Genomic DNA, 21,124 nt, shown 5'->3' with positions numbered 1-21,124 from the left:
CATTTTTGGGTAGACGCTGTACCTTTCATGAGGCAATAAAATGTAAGATCTGCAATATTTAATGCTTGAAAATTTGCATTTTTTCACCATAAAAGGCATTATCTGCACGTTACTAAGAAATTGCTCTCAGACCATCAAGCTGTAGCATTGCTGGCACCACATGGGTCCTTCACTCAGCACCTGATCGTATCTCTGTACAACCGTTTTCCCCAGCAAATGTTGCAGCATTTTGTGAGTCATTTCATTTTAATTGGTTCAGTTCATCAGCCACAAACCTGAGGGTGACTGAGAAAGATTGTACTGGCCAAATCCCATGTCCTGCCCCTCATCACAGGAGCACCTGATAAACAATCCAAATGGCCTGGCAGTGATTTCTGATGTAGGAAATTGAATGTATGTTGATTAATCAGTGATTTGAAAGCAACTTCTGCTGCTGTTATTATGCAGGTGAAAGGCACCCTGAGCTAGATAGTGGTGGCAGGGTTTGGCCTTTATTTGTAAATTTGCCTGCTGATGCTGGTTGTGAGCCATTCATGCAGTGTGTAAATGTGAGGCTGATTGCAGAAATGGAGGCGATGGCTGAGTGGGATGAGCACTGTCCATGTCCCATGTTCCTCTGCATGCTGCTCCGCTCTGCACTGTGGGTCTCTGCCCTTGGCTGGACCTTGCCCAGTGTCCCCAGGGTTTGGGAGTCCCCATGGTGATTTAGTGATGCCAGTTAAGGTGTGGCCAAAACCCTTCCCAAGCCTCTGTGGGTGAGTGTTGTTGATACCTGTGCAGAGGAGAGCTCCTCACTATGCACAGAGCTTAGATGAGTTAGGAAGGGAGCATGTTTTTATGGCAGGGCTATGAGCTTAAACTAATCTTTTGGGAATGGTGCGACCTCATAAATGACTGCAGCACAGCAGAAAGCAAAAGGCACTTTGGGTCACAGCTTTACCTTCCTTTGGTAGCCTGGTTTCCTAAGGGAACTGGGCTCATGTGACCACGTGTGTGTCTCTGACCCCAAAGGTATTTGATAAGGGGCAAGAACTCAAACAGAAACTTTTCTGAGCTCTGGAGGAAGAGAAGATGTGACAGTCAAGAGGTCCCAAAAGGAGGGGATGCCACAGCATGGGCTCATGCTATTAGACATCAGGGAAGGAGCGTGTGTAGCTGTCCCCACCGTGGGAGAAGTTTCACTCCATCCTGCAATCAGCCATGGGATGTGTGTCATATCTTTCTCTCTTGAGCAGGGGCTGTGGGGGTGTGGTATATAAAATCACTAAGTCAAAGGAGTTGCATTTGATGGATTTAGCAAGGCTCTATATGGCAATATGGGATTTCAAAGCTGGGCAGGATTGGCATGGAATTGCCTGCTACACTTAGTCAAGGGCAAGTTCAGACTGATAGTAATAAAGCTGGGGTGCAACCAGTGCCTCTGTTATTGGTTCACATCCTCATTTTAATGGCAAGGCTGTAATTAAGGGAATTCAGCTCCAAGCTATGACCTCACTGGTTGATACTCGCATCAGATGTTTCCTTAAAAATAAGGCTCAACTCATCAGAAATCAGGGAGTCTTCCATAGTGGCTCATCTCCTAACAATGCAGTTCCTCCTGAAATACTGGTTTCCAGGCTAAAAAAACTTGACTGGAATCCAGGGGATATAGCAAGGGAACTTTGCATGCAAATAATATCTTTAGCAACATCAAAAGGCTTTTCTTTCCCCTGCTCTTCTCTGCTCATCTCTTCTGGCTTGGAGAAAAAAAAAAAGATGGAAAAATACTGGGTATCAATTCCCCTGTGTTACATATTATGGTGGAGGTATCCTGCTAACAGGTGATGGAAACTTTTGCCCTTGGATTTGGCTAGGCCAAGTTCCTGTGGAAACTTTTAGAACAGGGCTGCAATATTCTGGCTTTGTATAGTTCGAGGGCCCCAAGGAACAGTTCGCTGCTTCAAAGAGAGGGTAAATCCTTCTCTTTCTGACAGTGACCTGATTGTGTAGGGGCTAAGGGAATTGCCTGGTGTTCAGATGATTGCAGTGCAGCAACATGAAAGGATGCTCAAGGCTTGAAAGACTGGACTTTGTTGAGCAGACAGCTTTTAATTCAGGTTATCTCAAGGTAACAGTGTCTGCAGCAGGCTGAGGCTGTCATTTCATGCTGCAGGACTTTAAATGACAGTGCCAGCTTGGAGAGTTCCCAAACCCGTCCCTCCCATGATGGGTCTGCACCCTTTTTGTGCTGACCCCTTGTGCCAGTACAAGTACCTGTGGCTCTGTGCTGTACGAAAGCTGAGTGATGTGGGTTCGTAATGCCAGAAAACACAGCCTGCCTCACTTGCGGGGTTATTTTTTATCCACATCAGTTCAGTGATACAGGTCTCTGAGGCCCCATACGCTGGCAGAACAGGAGTGGAGGGTTGGTGACAGAGAGGTGGATGTTCTGTGGGATGTTCTGTGTTCTGGAGGGATCCCAGCAGTGGGTGCTGTGAGGTGGTGTGGCGTGCAGTCAGCAGATTGTGTGTTTGCAGCCCTCTTACCTGCCAGTTTGCATCAAAACTCTCAATGAAGCAAAACTAGATGTGAGGGGCACTGCTGGCTTGCAGAAGAGGTTACAGAAAGGGTCATTTTGTTACACTTCTGAAATGGGGAAACAATCATTAATGAACTGTTCTTCTCAATGGCAGAGCACTATTAATTTGAGGACATTTATTTAGGAATGTGAGGAATTAAAATATGGGCCTGTGTTCTTGATACTGGTCCCCAAGATTTGTTGTCCAAAACTCAGGCTCTTGCAGCTTGATGCTCAATGCAAGGGGTGCATCTGGCTCCAGGTGAGGCTGTGCAGCCTGTGAGCGCTCACCACCTCTTAGGGCTGGCATTAGCACTGGGGTGCCCATGAGACAGCAGCTATCGAGTTTAAACAAAACAACAAAAATCTGATGGAAGAAAGAACTTGCCTAGCATCAGAAGCTGTCAGGAAGAACATCCTGCCCTCCTCTCTGCCGTTCTCCACTGCAGAACAACTTTGAAATTAGTAAACATTGGGCAACTTGCAACCAGCAGGCAAATAATCTTCATGGCAGCGTGTTACACACAGCTTCAGGCACATTGTGTGCCCCTTGAACACATCAGAAGGATCAACAGAGCTGCCTGGTCATGGTGTGACGTTCACTTCCAGTTTTACATGAAGAATCATTGCATTTTCAGTTCTGTTAAGCTAGGAAGCAGTTCCCCTGAGGAAACCTTGGGAAGAAGCTATGAAAGGGAACATCAGTTACAGCGTTTTGCCTGGAGCTGATGGAGCGCAGGCACTCCTGCTGCCACAGAGCCCCATCAGTTGTGTCACCCTGCCTGCTCAACTCTCAAAAGGTCTTTTCCCCTCTGTCCCCACTGCTCCTTCTGCACTACAGAACCACTCCTTGGATGCTTCTAATACAATGTGAAGAATGGTTTCAAATGGAAATGTGGAAAAAAAAATAGCAAGGATTGCCTCCTGGGATACAAAGTCCCCTGTTGAGATGGTAAGGCTGTGGAAGTGAGAGGAAATGAGCTCCTCCGTTTAGTATTTGACAGGATTTACTCAAAACAAAGCTATTAATTATATACATCCCCCCACCAAAAAAAAAAAGTTTACAAATTAAATTTTGTGGAAGAAGTATGTTTTCCTCAAATCATCAACTTTCTCATAGGCAAACTTGACATTTTTAGCAACAAAATGCTACCATCATCCATCCTAGCTTTCTCTTTTTGCCAGGTGCAATCAGAGGCTTTCCTTGAATAACTGCATAAATGGCAATGACACCACGAGGTAAAGTTTGCCCATTTCATGAATGAGCCCAATTTTTATTTCTCTTCATCACAAAAGTCATCCCACATTTGTTGTACACACTGTTGGTTGCTGTGTTACGGGACATATCACTACGTACCAGATGCTTTACTCTTGCAGAAGCATTTCTAATGGAGATGGAAGCTCCTGTTAGCTGAATTTTAGAACAACAGCAAAAAAATAATACAAAAACAAAATATCATCTTCAGCTGCATAGCAAATATGGATCAAAAATTTAACACTGTATCAGATCACGAGCGTAAATATACCTCACCATAAATAAAACTCATTGTACAAAATAACTCAAGCAGCTTTTCATACAAATATGGTACATCTGACAAGAGCCTTTGAGAATATTTTCCTTTTTTTTTTTACACCTTCAACTCTTTTTTTCTTTTATTCTCAAACACACATGAACCTATTGACTGGAGTAATGCTGGAGGAAAAAAAGACTAACATTTTGTTCAATGCTAATAAGTGCTGTCACAGTTTAAAAGGAAAACCACTGAAGTGCTGAGTTTGAACTAGTTTGCTTCCCCTTTCTATTGTATCATTGAAAGTCAAGTGTAACGTCATCCAAGAAAGGCATCTGCACTGCCAATAGTCAGTCACATTTCACAATGGTAAAGCTGGAGGGAACTTTACAATCGAGTCTGACTTCATTCATTATGCAAAACATCCTTGCCCCCCTCTAATTTCTATATCGAGTCAACAACTTGTCTTTGAAGTAGACGTTCTAACTGGCGGTTGTTAAACCCCAAAGTTTGCAACTACTTCAGAGTAATCAGGAGAATGTAGGTTAACAAAAGTGAGCCCGTAGTCAGTTGACTTAAAAATATCCATGGAGGGGTCCACATTTTCCTAGGAAAAAGTAAGAGGTCTGCAGATCATGAAAGGCTGCAAACTAGAGGGTAAGAGTACATCTGCAAGGAAGACATACAAACCTGGCAGAAAAAAAAATCAAGTGTGGAGAATATGCCTGATCTTTTGACAATCTGTTATTATTTAGCCCTGTTGTCAGAAATTTGCTCCCTATTTCCACCAACAATTATGCTGTTTAAAAAATAAAAGGGGGAAAAATTACACTTCACTGAGTTTTTTGAAGACCTAAGCCTGAACCTCTCAAATACAATCAAGGAGGATTAGAAAACTGAAACTAAAGACTAGTTGAATCCTTCAGATAACAAAAGGACAGTAACATTCAGTCTCAGAAATGAAGACCGTAAGATTATCCCTAGCTGATCTCATACTCCTTGAACAACAAGGCAAAAACAGCTGCATCCACTCTACAGCCAAAAGTATTTCACATTTTGTTCATGCACTTTGGATGTTTTGCTCAAAACATTTCACCCCTCAGAATCTGAAGGGGTTCCATTCTGCCAGCAAATCTGAAGGCAAAAAATAGACCCACCTGTCTATTCATCCACCTGTTTGTTCAAGTACACAACTGTGTTTTGCAGGTTTTCAGAGAATTATCAAGCCAAAGCTACAGCAGAAGAATGTAAAGAGAGATGTTTAGGTAAAAATCTCATGACTCACTCCAAACCTGAACAGATGAAAGCAGATGTTTATATTCAACTTACAATATCCTATTTTGTCTAGCTATTTGAGACTGGGCAGTGTGGTACAGTTTATCCTTCTGTATTCTTGCTCGTGCTGTTTTCTACCAAGCCTCCAACATCCTGTAACATGTCAGAAGTAGTAGGACATTCACTTTGTGCTGTGCTCAGAGATGGCTCTGAGAGCCAGAGACCTGTGCCACCTTTTCAGAAACACTTTCATACCAAAACAACAAGCATTTGCTATTTAGGTGATGAAAAATAGGATTGTGGTTGGATCTGTCTTGCTTGTATCCTGTTCTCCACAAAAAAATAAAGTGCTTGATTCTCTTCCTCCTTTAAATATACATATATATATAGCTGTAGACACACTCCAGTAGTTTCAGCAGTGTAGAAGTGTTGGAACACAATGAAAAACCAGAACTAACATCCTTAGTAGAGAAAGTAAATAGAGAGCAAGAGTCCCAGGTCCTTATTGCTCTTTTGCTGCTCTTCCTTACAAGGTGAGGGAAACAACTCACCTTCCGAGGCTGGTCCTTCCCCACCACTTAAAGGTTTCAGCCAGACTTCCTGAGATTTCATTTTACTTTCAGATCACTGTGCCGCGCTAGTTCCTCCCAGCAGTTTAAGTGTTTATTTCAACTATTAAAGGAGACTCAAGGTGTGAAAATGTCCAGCACTTTGCATGTGTGGGTTATTTGTTGATTAGCAAGGAAATAGGAGAGTGTCTGGGAGAACAAATTCATCCCACACAGCAAGGTCTTGTCTTGCTAATAATGCAGGGCTGGCTGTTATTTCCTAAGACAAAATATTCCATGTGGGACATTTCTACTAATTAATAGTATGTTTCCTCTGAGAGAATGCATGCCCAGACTCTGCCTTTTTAACATCTGTAGTAGCATTCAGTTTACATGGCATGATGAGATGCATAAAAAGAATATATTATAACATCTGTATATTGTAAAAGCAAATATCTGCTGTGATCTGGTTTAAGCTGAGAAAAAAATATTGCCAGTGGTGATGCTATCATTATCTTCTCCTGGAGCATGTGGTTTGATCTCTGTTAGCTTCAAGCACAAGGTTTTGTATTGCTTCTATGGGGGGAGCAGGGAAAAACCATGAGTTCTGAAATTCTTCCTTGAAGTTCCTACTGATTTTTTTTTCCCCAACATCTGATAACTCTAGGGCTATTAGACGAGCTGAGTTGGAAAAGGAAACAGACTTCAGTGTTCCCTCAGAATGCTTCTGAGTCTGGAAAATACTGTTTCTGTCATTTTTGAGTGATGGGAAGCTTACTAAGCCTTGCTGGTACACACCATTCTCTCAAGAAAGATATTTGATGACTAGGAATTTGTCTAAAACAAGGGGAAATAGGATTCCAGAGCATACACAAATTTTACTTGGGCAGATAATGATAGAACAAGAGGGGACGGTTTTAAACTAAAAGAGGGGAGATTTGGACTAGATGTGAGGAGGAAATTCTTCACTCAGAGGGTGGTGAGGCACCGGAATCGTTGGCCAGATAAGCTGTGGATGCCCCATTCCTGGAGGTGTTCAAGGTCAGGCTGGATGGGGCTTTGAGCAACCTGGTCTGGTGGGAGGTGTCCCTGCCCATGGCAGAGGAGTTGGAATTAGATGATCTTCAAGGTCCCTTCCAACCCAAGCCATTCTGTGATACACATTCTAGCTCTCATCCTCAGCTGAATCAAAGATCACGTATGTTTGAGGTAACTACAGCTGCCTGCTGTCAGAATCAGTGACTGTTTCTACCCAAATTAGCATGGACAAAAGCATATTCACATGAATGCAATCTCTTCCATGGTCCTTGTTTACTTTATGGAAGATGTGTCTTCAGGGGAGAACCTTTGAATTAAAATAAGTGGATGTCCCATAGCAGTGAAAAAGCCAGGCCGTTTTCAATTTCCTCCAGCTTTCTGAAGTGCCAAGGAGTTATTTGACAGCTATTTCATCACTGTTGTGAATCCTGACTGCCAAAGCTCCCTTTAGCAGATGCCAGACAGGCCAACAACTCGACAGAGAGCACTCAGCTAGCCCCAGCCTGAGGCATGAAGCAAACCAAGGCTGGCCAGGCCCGGCCCCTCTGTGCCGATCCTTGGTCCTCAGGCTGCTGCCACGGATAAAATCCTGCCTTCATCCCCTCTTTCCCCAAAAGAGCAAGTCAGGGTTTGTCTTCAGACCTTCCTGCCCCATGGCTGGTGGCACATGTCACAGGTGGGGTTGATTTGCCCTATTGCTTCTGTGGTGGGAGCGGGCTCCCAGCACTGCGGAAACATGCAGCTCTTCCAACAGGAGCCCCACCTCTGGGGCTGCAATATGGCTTCAGAGTTTTGGGTTAGACTGGACGAATCACAGGGAAAAACAGACCACTTCATGGAAGAAAAGCACATTTTGCCCGCCCGCTCCCACCCGCCCCCAAGTCTGAAAGCTACAAGTAAAACGGGTCACAGGGATGGTACAGAAGAACATGCACTCAACAGGGCCAGATGAGAAGATGCGTCCTTGTGTCGTAGGCATATCCAGTCTTGCTTTGTTGCAAGGTCGCATGCCGTCAAGTTCATCCTCCCAGTTGTTCTGGGCTCAGTCTCTTCTCCCTTCCCAACACGCACGGGGGTAGTGTCCACACTAGCAGGTGGTGGCCAGCGACTGGTGGATGGGGGGCTGGAAGCAGCGCACGTGCTCCACCGTGGAACTGTCTGTTTCCACCGACTTCATGTACTTGTTCAGGATGGCAAAAATCTCGTTGTTCAGGATCTGATACTTCCTGATCCTGTCGGCCATCTTTTTCAAGGGCTGAAGGGATGGCGAAGGAGAAAAACAGTCAGTGAAGAGAATTTCATGTCATCTGACCAGCCAGAAGTATTGGTACCTCTGCCCTGCTGCTAAGAAACCTCTGCTAAAGCAAAGCAGCTATAACACGTGTTACAGTTCCACTTAGCACCTCCCAGGGACCGGTGACTCACTTCATTATAGGGTTCGATGACTCAAGAGAGAATTAACAAGGTCAGTGAGTGGTCCTGTGTTAACCGATCTAGAGTTAGGACTCCCAACTGCTTATTGATAAAGCCACTGAGATCAAAGGCTGGTTGCTGGAAATACCAGCTTCTCTGCTCCAGCTTTCCAACCCCAGGAAGAAGGTAAAAGCTTTGGGAGAAAAAAAGATTTGATTATCAAGCCAATTAAAACCTTGGCCTCTCTGCTGAGACTGCAGATGGAAATCTGATATCAAGTGTATCCAGTTTCAATAAGGTTAACACCAGGCAAGGCAGAAAAAAGAGAGAGAGAGGTGTGCTGGTTCAGGTCTTTTGGGACCTTACCCTTCAACTTACCACGTTTTTTATGATTTCATCCTTCCCATCCTGCCTCTGCACCTTCAGCAGGTGGTAGCAGAAGTCAAAGAGGTCAAAGCGCCGTTGTTGTCCAAGGAGAACAATGATCGAGCAACCTGCCCAGTTCAGACCATCTCCAAAGCACTGCCTGGAGGGAGGACAGAATAGAGTTAGGTAAGAGCTGTCCTACCATGATACCAGGAACTTTCCTTGGTGGGGGAAAATCAGATTCAGTCCTATCCCTGGAAAGTGGGTGTACACCTAGAGAAAAACTCAGGGAGACCTGCGGAATTACATCAGGACCAGCGCATGGTGCTTCACCTAGCACGATGGATGAGGACCTTGCCTCTGACTTGGGTTGTACCCATCTACCCATTTTCTTCTCCATGTTACCTTGGGCATGCCACTTTGTATTGCTCTTCTTCTCCCCATCTGTTCCGAGGGGAAGCTTTTTGGGCATCTCTTTATGTCTATGCACAACAAAGTCCTGTCCCGAGGTCCCCATGTTCTCCCTCTACATCTCTGCTGGCTGAGGCAACTGCTGCAGCTGAGGGCATCCCAGGGGCTGTCTCACCCCGCTACCTCATGAGCGGTGCTAAGGGCAGAGCCTTGGACACTCACTCTGCAGTGAACTCATTCGTGCCCACGGGGATGCAGTACACAAACTGCATCGCGCTCCAGAGGCGGTGAAACTCCACGCATTCGTCCACATGCATGACCCCGTTCGTCGGGGGGGGTCCTCGCCAGATCGGGTCCTGCAGGTAGCTCCTAATTCGCGTCAGGATCACCTCGAACATGGATAACCCGCAGCACAGCCGCTCCTTCGTCAGCAAGTCACCTTCCCGGGCGATAGCTATTTGCTGAGAAGGAGGCGAACCAAAGAAACAAGTGACAATGTAATACAGATGAACCCTCCTGCTGGACTTAACGATTCCTCGTCTCCCTGGCATATCCCGTGCAAGATCCACCCTTACCTCTGATGGTTGCTCCTCTGCCACTCCCCATCAGAAGTGGCTCAACCCTCAAATAGAAGATGACTTACTATTGTGCTCAATTATATTTCAGCAAGCTGAGTATCTTTGGAATAACTACGTATCAGGAAGCAAAAGCTGAAGGCCAAACTCTGATCAGAAATACCGATCCCTAATTCTGCTAGCATGCTGTTCTGTTATGTGAGCACTGCTCGATGTTGCCAGGCTTAATTTCATGATTTTTGCAGATTATGAAAATGAAACAGGAGAGAACACAGACATTTTCCTTCCCAGGGCATTACCATCATCTCTAAAACACAGATAGGCTACAACTTCCTTGAGTTCCTTTGCAGTTAGGGTTGAAAAGCTCTGAGGAAGATGAGAAGCCACTGGAACCTTAATACTGGAAAACCTGTGGTTTATAAGAAAGTCAAATAATCATTTTTTTCCAGCTGTGAAGCTTTCCACATGCATAGAATTTCTGTGATGTCTCCACTCAAATTTCCACAAACAAATCTGGAATGGCTCCACTGGATGGAGCGTGGAGTTTGCTGACTGCCCTGATGTCCTCTTTGCTGCCCCACATGCCATTACTGACTTCTTGCAGTGCAGCCAAAAATACCATGGGAAACAGAACAGCCAAGTGCTGTCAGAGTCGTGCCGGTGGCTGTGGAGGTAGGAGGCTCCAGCTCACCCCGTTGGATGGGTGACAGCCACGGGGCTCTGTCTGTGCAGGCAGAGCCTTTTACCTATTTCACTGCTTTGGCGGCAGCATGCAGAGCAAGCGTGACACTTAGCGACCCCCCGCCTATCCTAGAGCACTTCCCGGAGCTTCAGGTAGTTTTTAAGCATTTGCTCCATTTTCAGCAATCTGCCTAATGCCTATAAAAAATCAGTTATCCTGACCAGAATCACAACGGAGGCTCAGGTAAAAAGCACAGGCATATGTCCCAGCTAGACATTAAGAACATGAATTTTGCTCAGTTTATGTGGGTATTCCTTCTTCTGCACAAAGAAAAAATAATATCTGAGTGTGCATATATTATTTTTCCTGACTATTGGTTTATGCTGGTATTAACCTAAAGCATTTTTAGTTTGGTAGCTATTGAAAGTGCTACAATTCCTGCTTTTGCCACAATTCCAAGGACGTTCCGGGAACCTTGGAGCAATTAATATTTAACTACTGGCAAATATCAGGGGAACACTGTATTGCTCTACAGAGGACAGATTGAGTCTGGGATCTCTAGATTTGTTAAACTCAGGAATAATTATCACCTGAGTTTCACGGCACGTGTTTTCTTAGCAAGTAAGGATTTATTTCATCCGGTATGTTTTTATAGCTAAAGGCTGTACTTACACTTTTTCTCCTCACCTGCTGCAAACTCTAATAATAGATAAACATTAGTGTCTGCACACAGTAGTCTGTGACGGCAAAATGGGGACACAACAGAAGTAAAGCCAGTTCACATGTAAATTAAATGTTAGCATTACTGTTTGCTAAGGTGCAGTGATAAAACAGATATTTTTGAAAGAACTAGCCCAATGATCTTAGTAAGCTTTCTTCAGAAATGACCATCTAGGAAAGGATGTATCTAGTTTTCAAAAAAAAAAAAAAAAAAGTGATACCACTCACACTTGCAGGCAGAATTTGGTTCTAAAATTCACCTCCCTAAGACCAGTCTTTGACATAGCACTACTCTCATTTGGTAGATTTTTAAAGTGGAGAAGGCAGCTGGACAGTTATTGGTCTTTTGCCAAATCTGCCTGGGGTTTCACTGACTTCTACGATAAAGAGAGGAAGGGTGATCTGAGGATAAACTGTCAAGGGATGCCACTGTGCTAGCTCAGCTATTCCCTTGTGTCTTCAAACGAGAAAGACTCCCATTACTTCCAATGAAAAAATTAATTGACGAAGCACTTTTGAAAATCCCTTGCCAAATATCTACTCAGCATTAAAAGGGAGATGATTCCTTTAACCAACCACTATGACCCCCCTGGTTCTTTATGAATCACCTATCAAACAGATACTTATGGATTTCCAGTGCAGAATATTTACCACGTACTCACTGACAGTTTTCCTGTCGTTGCACAGACTCAGTTATGCCATACCCCTTCTACAGTTTGTTAATTGCAAACTTGCCAGAGCCGTACCCAAAGCTACAAGACTGCTGGGAAAGATCCCCACTAACTTGCAGCATTTGGCTCAGACCCTTCACAGCAGGTAATTATGTGCAGAGGGACACCTTTGGCAGCAGCCAACTTCTGCTCAGATTCTGGACAATTGCTCTAAGGCACTTATGCATTCTGCAGGAAAAACCCTGTATGGCCTGTGTCCAAAACTGCATTTCCAGGAGCAAGCTAGAAGCTATGGAGGCACCTACAGAAAGTCATTCTTGTGTTCATTTACGCCTGAGCTCAAAAAGTTCTGGTACTCAACTGTACCCGTGTGGTGAATGTGGGAATGGTTTACGGAAAAATTAATTCTTAGCGGGACATGAAATACCCTTTGTTTTCATCATCATAACTATGGCGAGGATAAGCAACAAGTGGACTCTAATAGCAGAGTTCAATGATGGTTTTGCATGGAAAGAAGGAGAGAGAGAAAGACCAACACAAAGACACAAAAACACAGAGGTGAATTCTTTTTCTCGAGTGTCTCCTTTGAAAGGAAGCCAATGGGGACGTGAGAGAACTGTCTATAAAGTAAGACAAAGCTCTCAGTTATCCGGCCAGTTTCTTTGTTTCATATGATTTTCAATGAAGCAAAGTTCTAAATATCCTTGATCCATTATAAAAATGAGACAAAATTAGTAACTTTCTGCCTGCCTTCGATCTGTCACCTCATACAACTGAGCATTTGTTCCATTCCTTCAGCAGAAGATTACAGAAAAAGGGTGTTGATTTATTTAACACAATGACTTTTATCCTATTAACTCCACTAACTGGGCAGTGGAATTTTGGCTACTGGTATCAGTGGGACTCAAATCATGCTCAGTACATTGATCAATCCACTGGGATAATTTCAGCAGTACTCAATTTTTGCACAACATAGATTATTTTTTTTTCAAGCTAAGACCCCACCTCAAGACAACACTTAAATGGAGCTGTAATTTTAAGCATGTGCCGAAGCTCTAAGCACGTGCTAGGAGGGAAACCATTCTCAGATGTATTCCTTGACAGGGATGAGCTTAAAAATATACCACAAGGCAGTCCTAAAATGGGATCCCCAAAAGTGACAGCAATTGATTAAGCCAGGGACAGCCCTGCGATGTTTCCCCATGAACCATCCCAACAATTCTCCATCTTTTTAAAAACGGAGAGGAAAGAGGGTTTCAAAGCTGTCCATATTCAGAGCTGGCTTCTCACACTCTTGCATTACAGCTCCCTGCCAGCACTCGAGACCGGAGGCAGCAACGCACCACCTCTGGACCTGCTCACAAATTTCCCTTTGATGTGTCCGCTAGGGCAAGGATTCTGATTTTCTTGTCCGATTGGCATTTTGGAATAAATAAATAAGTAAAGGATCACTAAGTAAAGGATCACTTTCCCAAGGCCAAACAGGCCACGTGGGGACTGCTATGAATTTTCAACAGCCATCCCTTTCAATGAAATCCTTACCTGCGGAGTGCCCAGCCTCTCTATTAAGGGAACCAGGTGAAGTGGGGCATACTTGGCTTCGAGACGCTTCATGCGCACCTCCAAGCGTTCTCCTTCTGTCAAGCGAGCAGCAAACAGTGAAATGAGAGGAGGAAGTGGAGACCCGCAATTTCCGCCGAGTTTGCTCAGAGCTGCCCCCCAGCAACCATCCAATGAGACTTTGGATCAATGAGCCAAACCAACAGCAAATGAGGGGACCAGTGATGCAGAGAAGGGCGGGATGTGCGATCGCAGTCTCAGCAGCAGCTTAATCACACATGTCCAAAAGCATGTCCCTGTTACTGATCACTCCTGTTGAGATGGACATTTCATGCTGTCATTCTCCAAAGAGGCTGCAAAATGGCTTTAGAAGTTGAAAGGAACCCCCAAACTGACAAAGGTTTCAGTCTGTAACTAGGCTACAGAAAATGCACTGTTGGCATTTGTTTCCACCTGACTTTTGGCTGTATCCACTATCTAAATAGATATGCTTAGAGGGGGAAGCAGGGCCAGAACTGATCCTCGGCAGAAATGGGAGAGAAAGGGCTCTTGACAGAGACCTTTGAGTCTGTCCACTGCTGCCCTCTGAGCTTCTTACCTTTGATGTAGACCCTGGGCAAAATATTTTGGAAGGGAGCAGCATGCAGCAAATCACAAACTTCTTCCTGGGACTGAGGCAGGAAGAAAGAAAGATACAGTAAGTTAAAAAAACACCTATAGGGGGTGATTGTATGGCTCAGGGGTCTGGGCAACAATTCAACAACCCAATCACATCTACAGCACCTAGTCAAATCCAACCCAGCTCACTAATAAATCCAATAGTTTGAATCTAAATGAACTAAAACTGGAAGAAACAGCTCTCAGATTAAGCTAGGAACTTTTTATAACTCAATTTACCTTATGCCTATGCAAGGCCAGAGCCTCATTTTGTTTTCTGGTCCACTTACTAATACTGCAAGTAAGGGGGGATAAAGGCCATAGAGATCTGTTTTATCTTACCCCTTGTTGTAACTGTTGTTTTTACTGAGTATGCCCAGGTAGGAATTACCCTTTGGCTTAGTTATTCTAGGATGTGTACATGTAAAATACACTGATGCATGGCTCCATTGCAAATAGGTATGTAATATATTGGCTGAAATTGTTTGTTTGTTTGTATGGTGTTCACAGCCAGTGCTATCCAACCAAAATCCCAGTGGTACAGGCCCTGGGGAGAATAGTACAGAAGTCCAGAGAGCAATAACATCATGAGATGCCACCTGAGAGGATGCATGCCAATGCACTAGAGAAAAAATAATCCCAAACATAGAAGCACAAGGAGGAGAAACCTGGAAGTAGGAAGGTGGAGACTGAGGAGCGATGGCTGACAATACATCATATACGAGTCTGCAATGGGAAACAGCAGCAAGGAAAACCAAAGCTGTTCGACACAGAGGCATTGCGTCACGACACGGCATTAGTTTGCTCCTGTGAAACTCTAGTTCTAGGACATGCTTTCAGTTCTGAGCTTACCATAGGGATTTAGACACACTCGAGAGGAGGTCATGACAGAGCAGCAAAGATTTTCAGGGCCAGATGGAATGACTCAGCTGGGTCTGCTTGGGATGCGCGGGTGGGTACCCCATCTTCCAGCCCAGAGGGAGGGGACAGAGTGGCATGGAGCTGCAGGAGGCTGTACTGGCGTCATGGATGCTGGCATGGGAGCGTGTTTGTGCGAGTGCAGTCTGTGACAGTGCTGGAGGGAGAGGAACAGCACGGGGTCCCTCCTTGGGCATAGAGGTGTTGGTGCCACTAGAGCGTGCGTATCGCCTTTGTTATTCTGTTTGCAAAGCGCTCTTCCTCCCTAGATGAATGTTCTTTCACTGCTCTTTCCCTCTGATAAAGAGAGTATTTTCTGGTTTTGCAGCCTGCATTCACCTAATATCTGTCCTAAAATCAGTCATGGGAGATTTTCTCCCCAAGGCCCATTACCTGAGAGTAAGAATTCCTCTTAGAAATTTAGTCCCAAGCAACACCTCATCCCTCAAATTTAAACAGTAAAAAGGGTACAGAACAGAGCAGACTGCTAATCTTCCCTAGAGCAGTCTCTGCCAGCAAATACCACCAGCCTTAGATTAGACTGACAGCTATGAAGATAACTGCACCGTAAAAGCAATTGTGCCTCCAGCACAGGGGCTCCATTAGAGGAAAGATCTCGTTGCACAGTGTCTCCAAGCATCTGACAACCCTCCAGCAAGCAAGAACCAGTGCCTGCTGTATGCAAAACTGCTTTATATTCTGAATCAATTTCTGTGTGGAAAAAACGAGGATCAGAGAGTCCAAGGACTTTGCTGGCATGGAAGGTGGGCAGATGTGGAATTTGATGGGCAGCCTTCCTAAAAGGACCCCCAAATTCTCACTGTGTCCCTTATTTTATGCTATTCTAAAATGTCATTATATTGCCAACGTACAGCTCCTGGAACTGGCAAAAACAGGAGGAATGTTTTTGCACTCCATTGAAACATTGCTAGAAGAAACCATCACATGTCCCTTAAATATCAATTTGGAAGATGGGACATAAAAGGCAAATGTAATACATCTAGCATAAAATTCAACACAGAACAGCCAAGAGCAATGACAAAGCCACAAAAGGGATAGAAACTGCCAGGATACTGTTGGCAACTCTGGTCATTCAATTAAATAAAGCCAAGCTGCTAGGTGATATCTCTCTGGTTTTCTTAACCTTACACAACTGCTGCTCTCTGAATGTGTGTGATGCACCATATTAGCAACTAGAAGGCTCTATAGCTGGGCTTAAAATGTGAGGGCAAGGGCAGACATATCCTTTTTGAGGATATGCAGAGATTCTCAGTTTTCCTGGTATTCTATGGTTGAATAAACTTGGAATCTTTGAACTTTCTTCTGTTTTCACTCTGAACGGAAATGTATGGCTTTGCTTGGAAATCCCATTTTGCGCTAGAGAACCCTTTCTAAAAAGAATCCTTAAGACCTGATAAAACTCTGTCAATACCATTCTGACATATGCATGATAATGCAAACCTGTTCAACACTCCTCAGTTGGCTCCGACATGCATTCAGCCCCAGCCTTTATCCCACACCAGCTCAATCAAGTCAGAAAGGAGCTAAGAGGCTGAGAGTCTTTTGCAGGTGTAAGACACTTGGGCAAGGGGAAATACCAGGTTATCACTCTAGCTAAGTTTTGGTGAAGATTAAGTCATAGGAAATATCACAGGATCATCCGCTCTGAGATTTCCTTCCTGTTGGATTGCTTTATCCTTAACATCATTAGGACCAATCAGTTTTTCCTTTGCACTGGCACCCCAAAAAAGCAAAGGGCTCAAATCTGCTCCTCACTGTATGAGTATGTATGTATATTTATACATATATATAAATATATATAGTAACAATCCCTGCCCCAAGGAGCTTACAATCTAGAAATAAGCCCCAGTTGTTTTTATTTCTCAGAAGGACAAACATGGGGTAGCTTTGGGTCCAAGAATTAAATCTAGATCTTCCAGTATTCAGATTCTCCTTGAGCAATCCCAGATGTCAGTGACACAGCACCAATGCAAATCATCCCCATGGATCCCAGTAACACAGCCCTAGAGAGACCCTGAGCACACAAAAAGCTGGTAATTTTCCCAAACTCTTCTGTTAGAGAACCAATACTCTTGAGCTGGCAAATTCAAGTACAGTCTGTTGGTGCAGGGGGTTTTGCCTTACCAAAGCCTGCTCAATAAGGAGGCAGAAGAGAATGGCATTGCCCACTTCTCTGAGGCTCTGGAACACATCAGTCTTCAGCTCTGCGTACTCAATGATGTCCTTCAGCTGGTGGTGGAAAAACTCCAGGATGCCTTAAAAGACAAGGAAGGACAGTCAGAAAAGTGAGAGCCAAAGCCTCCTCCAGTGACTTGGATTAAAGGACAGTCAGTGCCCGGTGTGTCCTACATCACGAACTGCAAGCCGTGACTGCTAAACGGATAGACAGATCAGTGCTGGGGAGAGCTAGCATGCAGGGTCTCATCCTGCTTTCACTAACCCTTGGGAAATAAGGAGTAATTCATATGAAGGCCTTGCATTTCCTAATCAGAGGAAAAAAGATTCCAGGCTGTCGTGGCTGTCCTTGTGCTGGTTCATGTATAACAGAGTTCCCCATCCGGATCAACTGCAGACTGCAGCCATGCAGCAAAAAAATCTTCACAGCAACTAAGCAGAGCTTTTGAAAAAAATAAATGAAAGTGACCCCACAGTAACAAAAGCTTTAAAAAAGTCCTGAAAACAAAAGTTAAACTACCAGCAGATGTTCCCTTATGAATCACCCGTGTGTTGAAGAGAAATTTCTAACAGGAAATTTCCTGGAAAAGTTTTCCATACATGTTCCAGTGTCAACAGCAAACCAGCTGGAGGTTTGTTCCAGGGAGACAGGGCTGGAAGCTGCACCCAGGTGCCAATCCTTGTTTAATTACTGGTTGGTGCCTGAGTTAATGCTGCACAAACACGTGGGCGAGCTCTTGCTCAAAGCATTATGCATCTCTCTGTAGCACCCACCTGGAGAGCCGTATTCGTGTCTTGGCAAGCGGCAAATCTTGGGCATTACTTCTATCAGAGTCTTCACATACTGCAGGATGGTGCCTTGCAGCTGTCAGAGACAAAGGGAGGTTAAACTCTAAGGATGGCTTCTCCTGGCACAGGTTTTAAAGAGGACAGCTTGTGACTAGGGCCATGTCTGACAACAAACGGTGAAACTGGAGTCTAAGAAGAGCTTGCTTCGTTTGGATTTCACCCAGACAGAAAATCCAGCCCAAGTGCACGGAGATTTTACTGCTTCCTCCCAAAGAATAAATCATGGTTGCCTGGATTTTGAACTTCAAAATACAGCTTGCTGTGTTTGCGTTGTTTGCAGCTGAAATCCAAACAAGGCTCAGTCTTGGATCCAGCAGGGCTTATGCTCCTAACCCACAGAACATTTGACCAGAGCTGCCAGAGGAGTAATTCCACAGCACAGGAAATGCTCTTTCCACCTGATGAATGATCACTAGATACTGAGAGTTTAAATAAATAAATAATTTACATGCACGTAGAGCAAGTTTCTGCGGATTGGATGTTTTGAACTAACACGGACAAGAGTGAAATATATTTCTTAGTTAGAAAAGCTTGCTGTCATTTGGAATTATATACCTGCATCCTGTAGACACATTATATGGGATTATGTGCTAAACACAATTTAGTCAAATGCAAGATCTCTGTCTTGGCACGGAATGCTGTCTGATCTCGCACACCAGCTACAGCATTTTCAACTAAGTGACATAAATTACATCGTCAATAGCTACAGTACTTTACCGTAGAGAAACTGGATATATGCTGGAGATTTTCAGTCCTATATTGCTTTGCTAGACACATTCAGAATGACATTATTGCAGCCAAAGCAGAATTTAAATATTTATAATGAGTTAAAGTCTTCTTTCCAGTAAAGCAGGTTTTTTGGTAGAAAAGCGTGACCTGAAAAATTGTACATTTTTGCATACCCCCTCCTGCCTTGTTAGTGCTCTGTATTACTAGCACCCTTAGGGAGTGTTTCCCTGTGGATATCACATCTCTCTTCCGAGGGAACTACAAAGCAGATGGAGCTACTGGCCACCTGAGTGTCTGATGGAAACGGCCATATGGCTTGAACTCATAAGAACTCACCTACAGCAGGAATTTTCTTAAAGCCTTTTTCATCAGTTTTGTGTCCTGCTCTCTACCTCCCCGCAGGTCCCCAAGGGTATCAAAAAGCGGTGAGACAGAGGCTTTCGTGCCACTGCTGAGCACCAGCATGCGTCTTGGAGGTCTCCAGGCTGCAGCACAAGTGGTGCTGAGGGGCAGTGGGGACGAGCACCACATCCCCTTGATCACCTCTTGGTGGCTTTTAGCAGAGCAAAATGCACGCACCAGTACGCCCAGATCTGGGCAGCACTTCAAGACAGTGGGAAGACTACGAACAGATTTGAACACCCTGAACCAGGGCCCAAAGCCCAGGCTGACTGCCTGACCTAACCCTCTCAAGGCATCAGGGTTTCTCCATCGCCAGGGTTAGGGTCACAATTACCAGGCTCTTGACGATCTTCAACAGCTCCTCCATGACCACTGCGATCCCTTGATAGCCAAGGAGCCTGCAGATCGTCTTGAAATGAGGCGGCCCCACGAAATTGCGGTAGGAGCTGTAGATGTGACTGTAGGCAATGTTGAGAGGCTGAGAAGTTAGAAGCACAATGACAGTTAGCATTTACAGGACCTGTAAGTAATTCTCTTATCTTAGTATTAGGCTCCAACACTTGAAATAATTTTTAAGAAAAGCAGGAGAAATAAAAATCCCTGTAAGAAATTTATTGTAAGACTTCTTGTGGCACGAAGAGATTGCTTTTGTTTCCGTGCAGTCAAATATATTTGAGTCTGAACAAATTGTCACATCACAAGGTTTATTATCATGCTGTGTAACCAACACCGCTTTCATTTCCCAGGTAATTTGCTCTCCCATATATTCCCAGTCAAAGATTTCAGTTCACTGGCCTTTTGTTTCTTCAAACTCAAATTCTTCTGTGCTAAAATTGAAAGCATTATACACAGATAACAGGAGAGATTTTTTTCCCCTCCTATTGGCACTCGCTTCAAATAAGAAATACTAAGAAAAGTAGGAATTCCAGCATCTGAGCCTAAGAGCAGTGGGAAGAGACACAGAAATGATCCTTTCCACACCCCATGAACCCTACATGTACTTAAGACATCCACGTGTGACTGAGAAAAAGGGGAAGAATCTGGCTTTTGTCTAGGGAACACCCTTGGCGCTCTGGCCCCCAGAAAATTTTTAGCAGCAGAAAACAGGAGGTGATTTCCAGGAGCGTAATTTGTCAGTACCATGTTAGAACGATAGCAGCAGGGAATTACTGCAATTTTTGGTCATTAGAACATTTTTTGGATCCATTTGGTGTAAGGAAAGGAGAAGTGGGAATTAATTCACTTGTGTGATCAGAAGGAAAAAAAAAAAAAAGAAAATGAGTTTTAGCTGAGGCAGTGCATGCTCAGCTTGGGCTCTGCAAGAGAAGTGCTGGCACCGTGACTCAGCCCTAGCAGGGAAGGGCTGCAGCCTCCCCCACGCGATCTGGAACAACCACGGCTTCAGTAAACAGCACCAAGCATGAGCTTGAGGAGCCTCAGGCGTGCAGTGCCCCTTCCAGCAAAATACGGATACCCCCGGCTCATGTATTCTGGAACTAAATTGTATCCCAAGCATGCCGTGCACGGCTGGTTGCGCTTCTGACATGAGCATGGCATGCCGGAGGTGTGCTGCATCCTCACGCAGCAGGGAGCTGGCATCCCACAGCTGTCGTACACCCAGCTCGTCCTCCACTTCTTGCTCACTTCCTTGGGACTTACACAAAACGCCTAACGAGTTACAAAGGGGAGTCATTTGCTAAGCACCAGGAAAGTGTGTTCTTTTGCTTGCAGTTACAGAATTTCTGCTGACTGATGCACTGATGGCACTTTCATAGACTTGGCAGTTGCTTTAATCAATTAATTAATTGTTCCTCATTTTGTTACAGCCCTGTTGCTTTGTTCCAGGGATGTATCACCTACTATGATTCACAGGCGCTCTCTGAAACAGCTAGCAGAAAGAAGACAAAGTTAGAGAGTCCCCTACATTCTGTGAAACAGAACTTCACCTCCTGGCCCTGGTAGATAAATAACAAAACCCTTCTACTCTATCCTGTGCATCAATACTTTTAGGTATAGAAAGGCAACCTTGTAGGCTCTGCTTTGCAT

At 44.5% G+C, this 21,124-nt stretch overlaps 2 protein-coding genes across 8 annotated transcripts in view; one reads left to right on the top strand and one right to left on the bottom strand.

The window, feature by feature from the left end:
• The window catches only part of FNDC9 (fibronectin type III domain containing 9), a 35,362-nt gene that overhangs the window by 7,252 nt on the left and 6,986 nt on the right, over positions 1–21,124 (top strand). The gene's annotated exons all lie outside the window — the stretch shown is intronic.
• The window catches only part of CYFIP2 (cytoplasmic FMR1 interacting protein 2), a 53,439-nt gene continuing 36,112 nt past the window's right edge, over positions 3,798–21,124 (bottom strand). For all 7 annotated transcript variants that reach the window (XM_027468114.3, XM_072023603.1, XM_038186293.2 and 4 more), the window contains exons 24-31: positions 19,413–19,556; positions 17,873–17,963; positions 17,048–17,178; positions 13,926–13,998; positions 13,310–13,404; positions 9,342–9,580; positions 8,721–8,868; positions 3,798–8,184 (exon numbers count right to left, since the gene is read on the bottom strand). In XM_027468114.3, the coding sequence (XP_027323915.1) occupies positions 8,017–8,184; positions 8,721–8,868; positions 9,342–9,580; positions 13,310–13,404; positions 13,926–13,998; positions 17,048–17,178; positions 17,873–17,963; positions 19,413–19,556 (1,089 nt within the window). In that variant the 3' untranslated portion in view covers positions 3,798–8,016. The remainder of the gene's footprint in view (positions 8,185–8,720; positions 8,869–9,341; positions 9,581–13,309; positions 13,405–13,925; positions 13,999–17,047; positions 17,179–17,872; positions 17,964–19,412; positions 19,557–21,124) is intronic.

The sequence above is a fragment of the Anas platyrhynchos genome, chromosome 14 (genome assembly GCF_047663525.1).
Source record: "Anas platyrhynchos isolate ZD024472 breed Pekin duck chromosome 14, IASCAAS_PekinDuck_T2T, whole genome shotgun sequence".
Classification (NCBI taxonomy): domain Eukaryota; kingdom Metazoa; phylum Chordata; class Aves; order Anseriformes; family Anatidae; genus Anas; species Anas platyrhynchos.
This window is presented reverse-complemented; position numbering and strand designations above follow the sequence as displayed.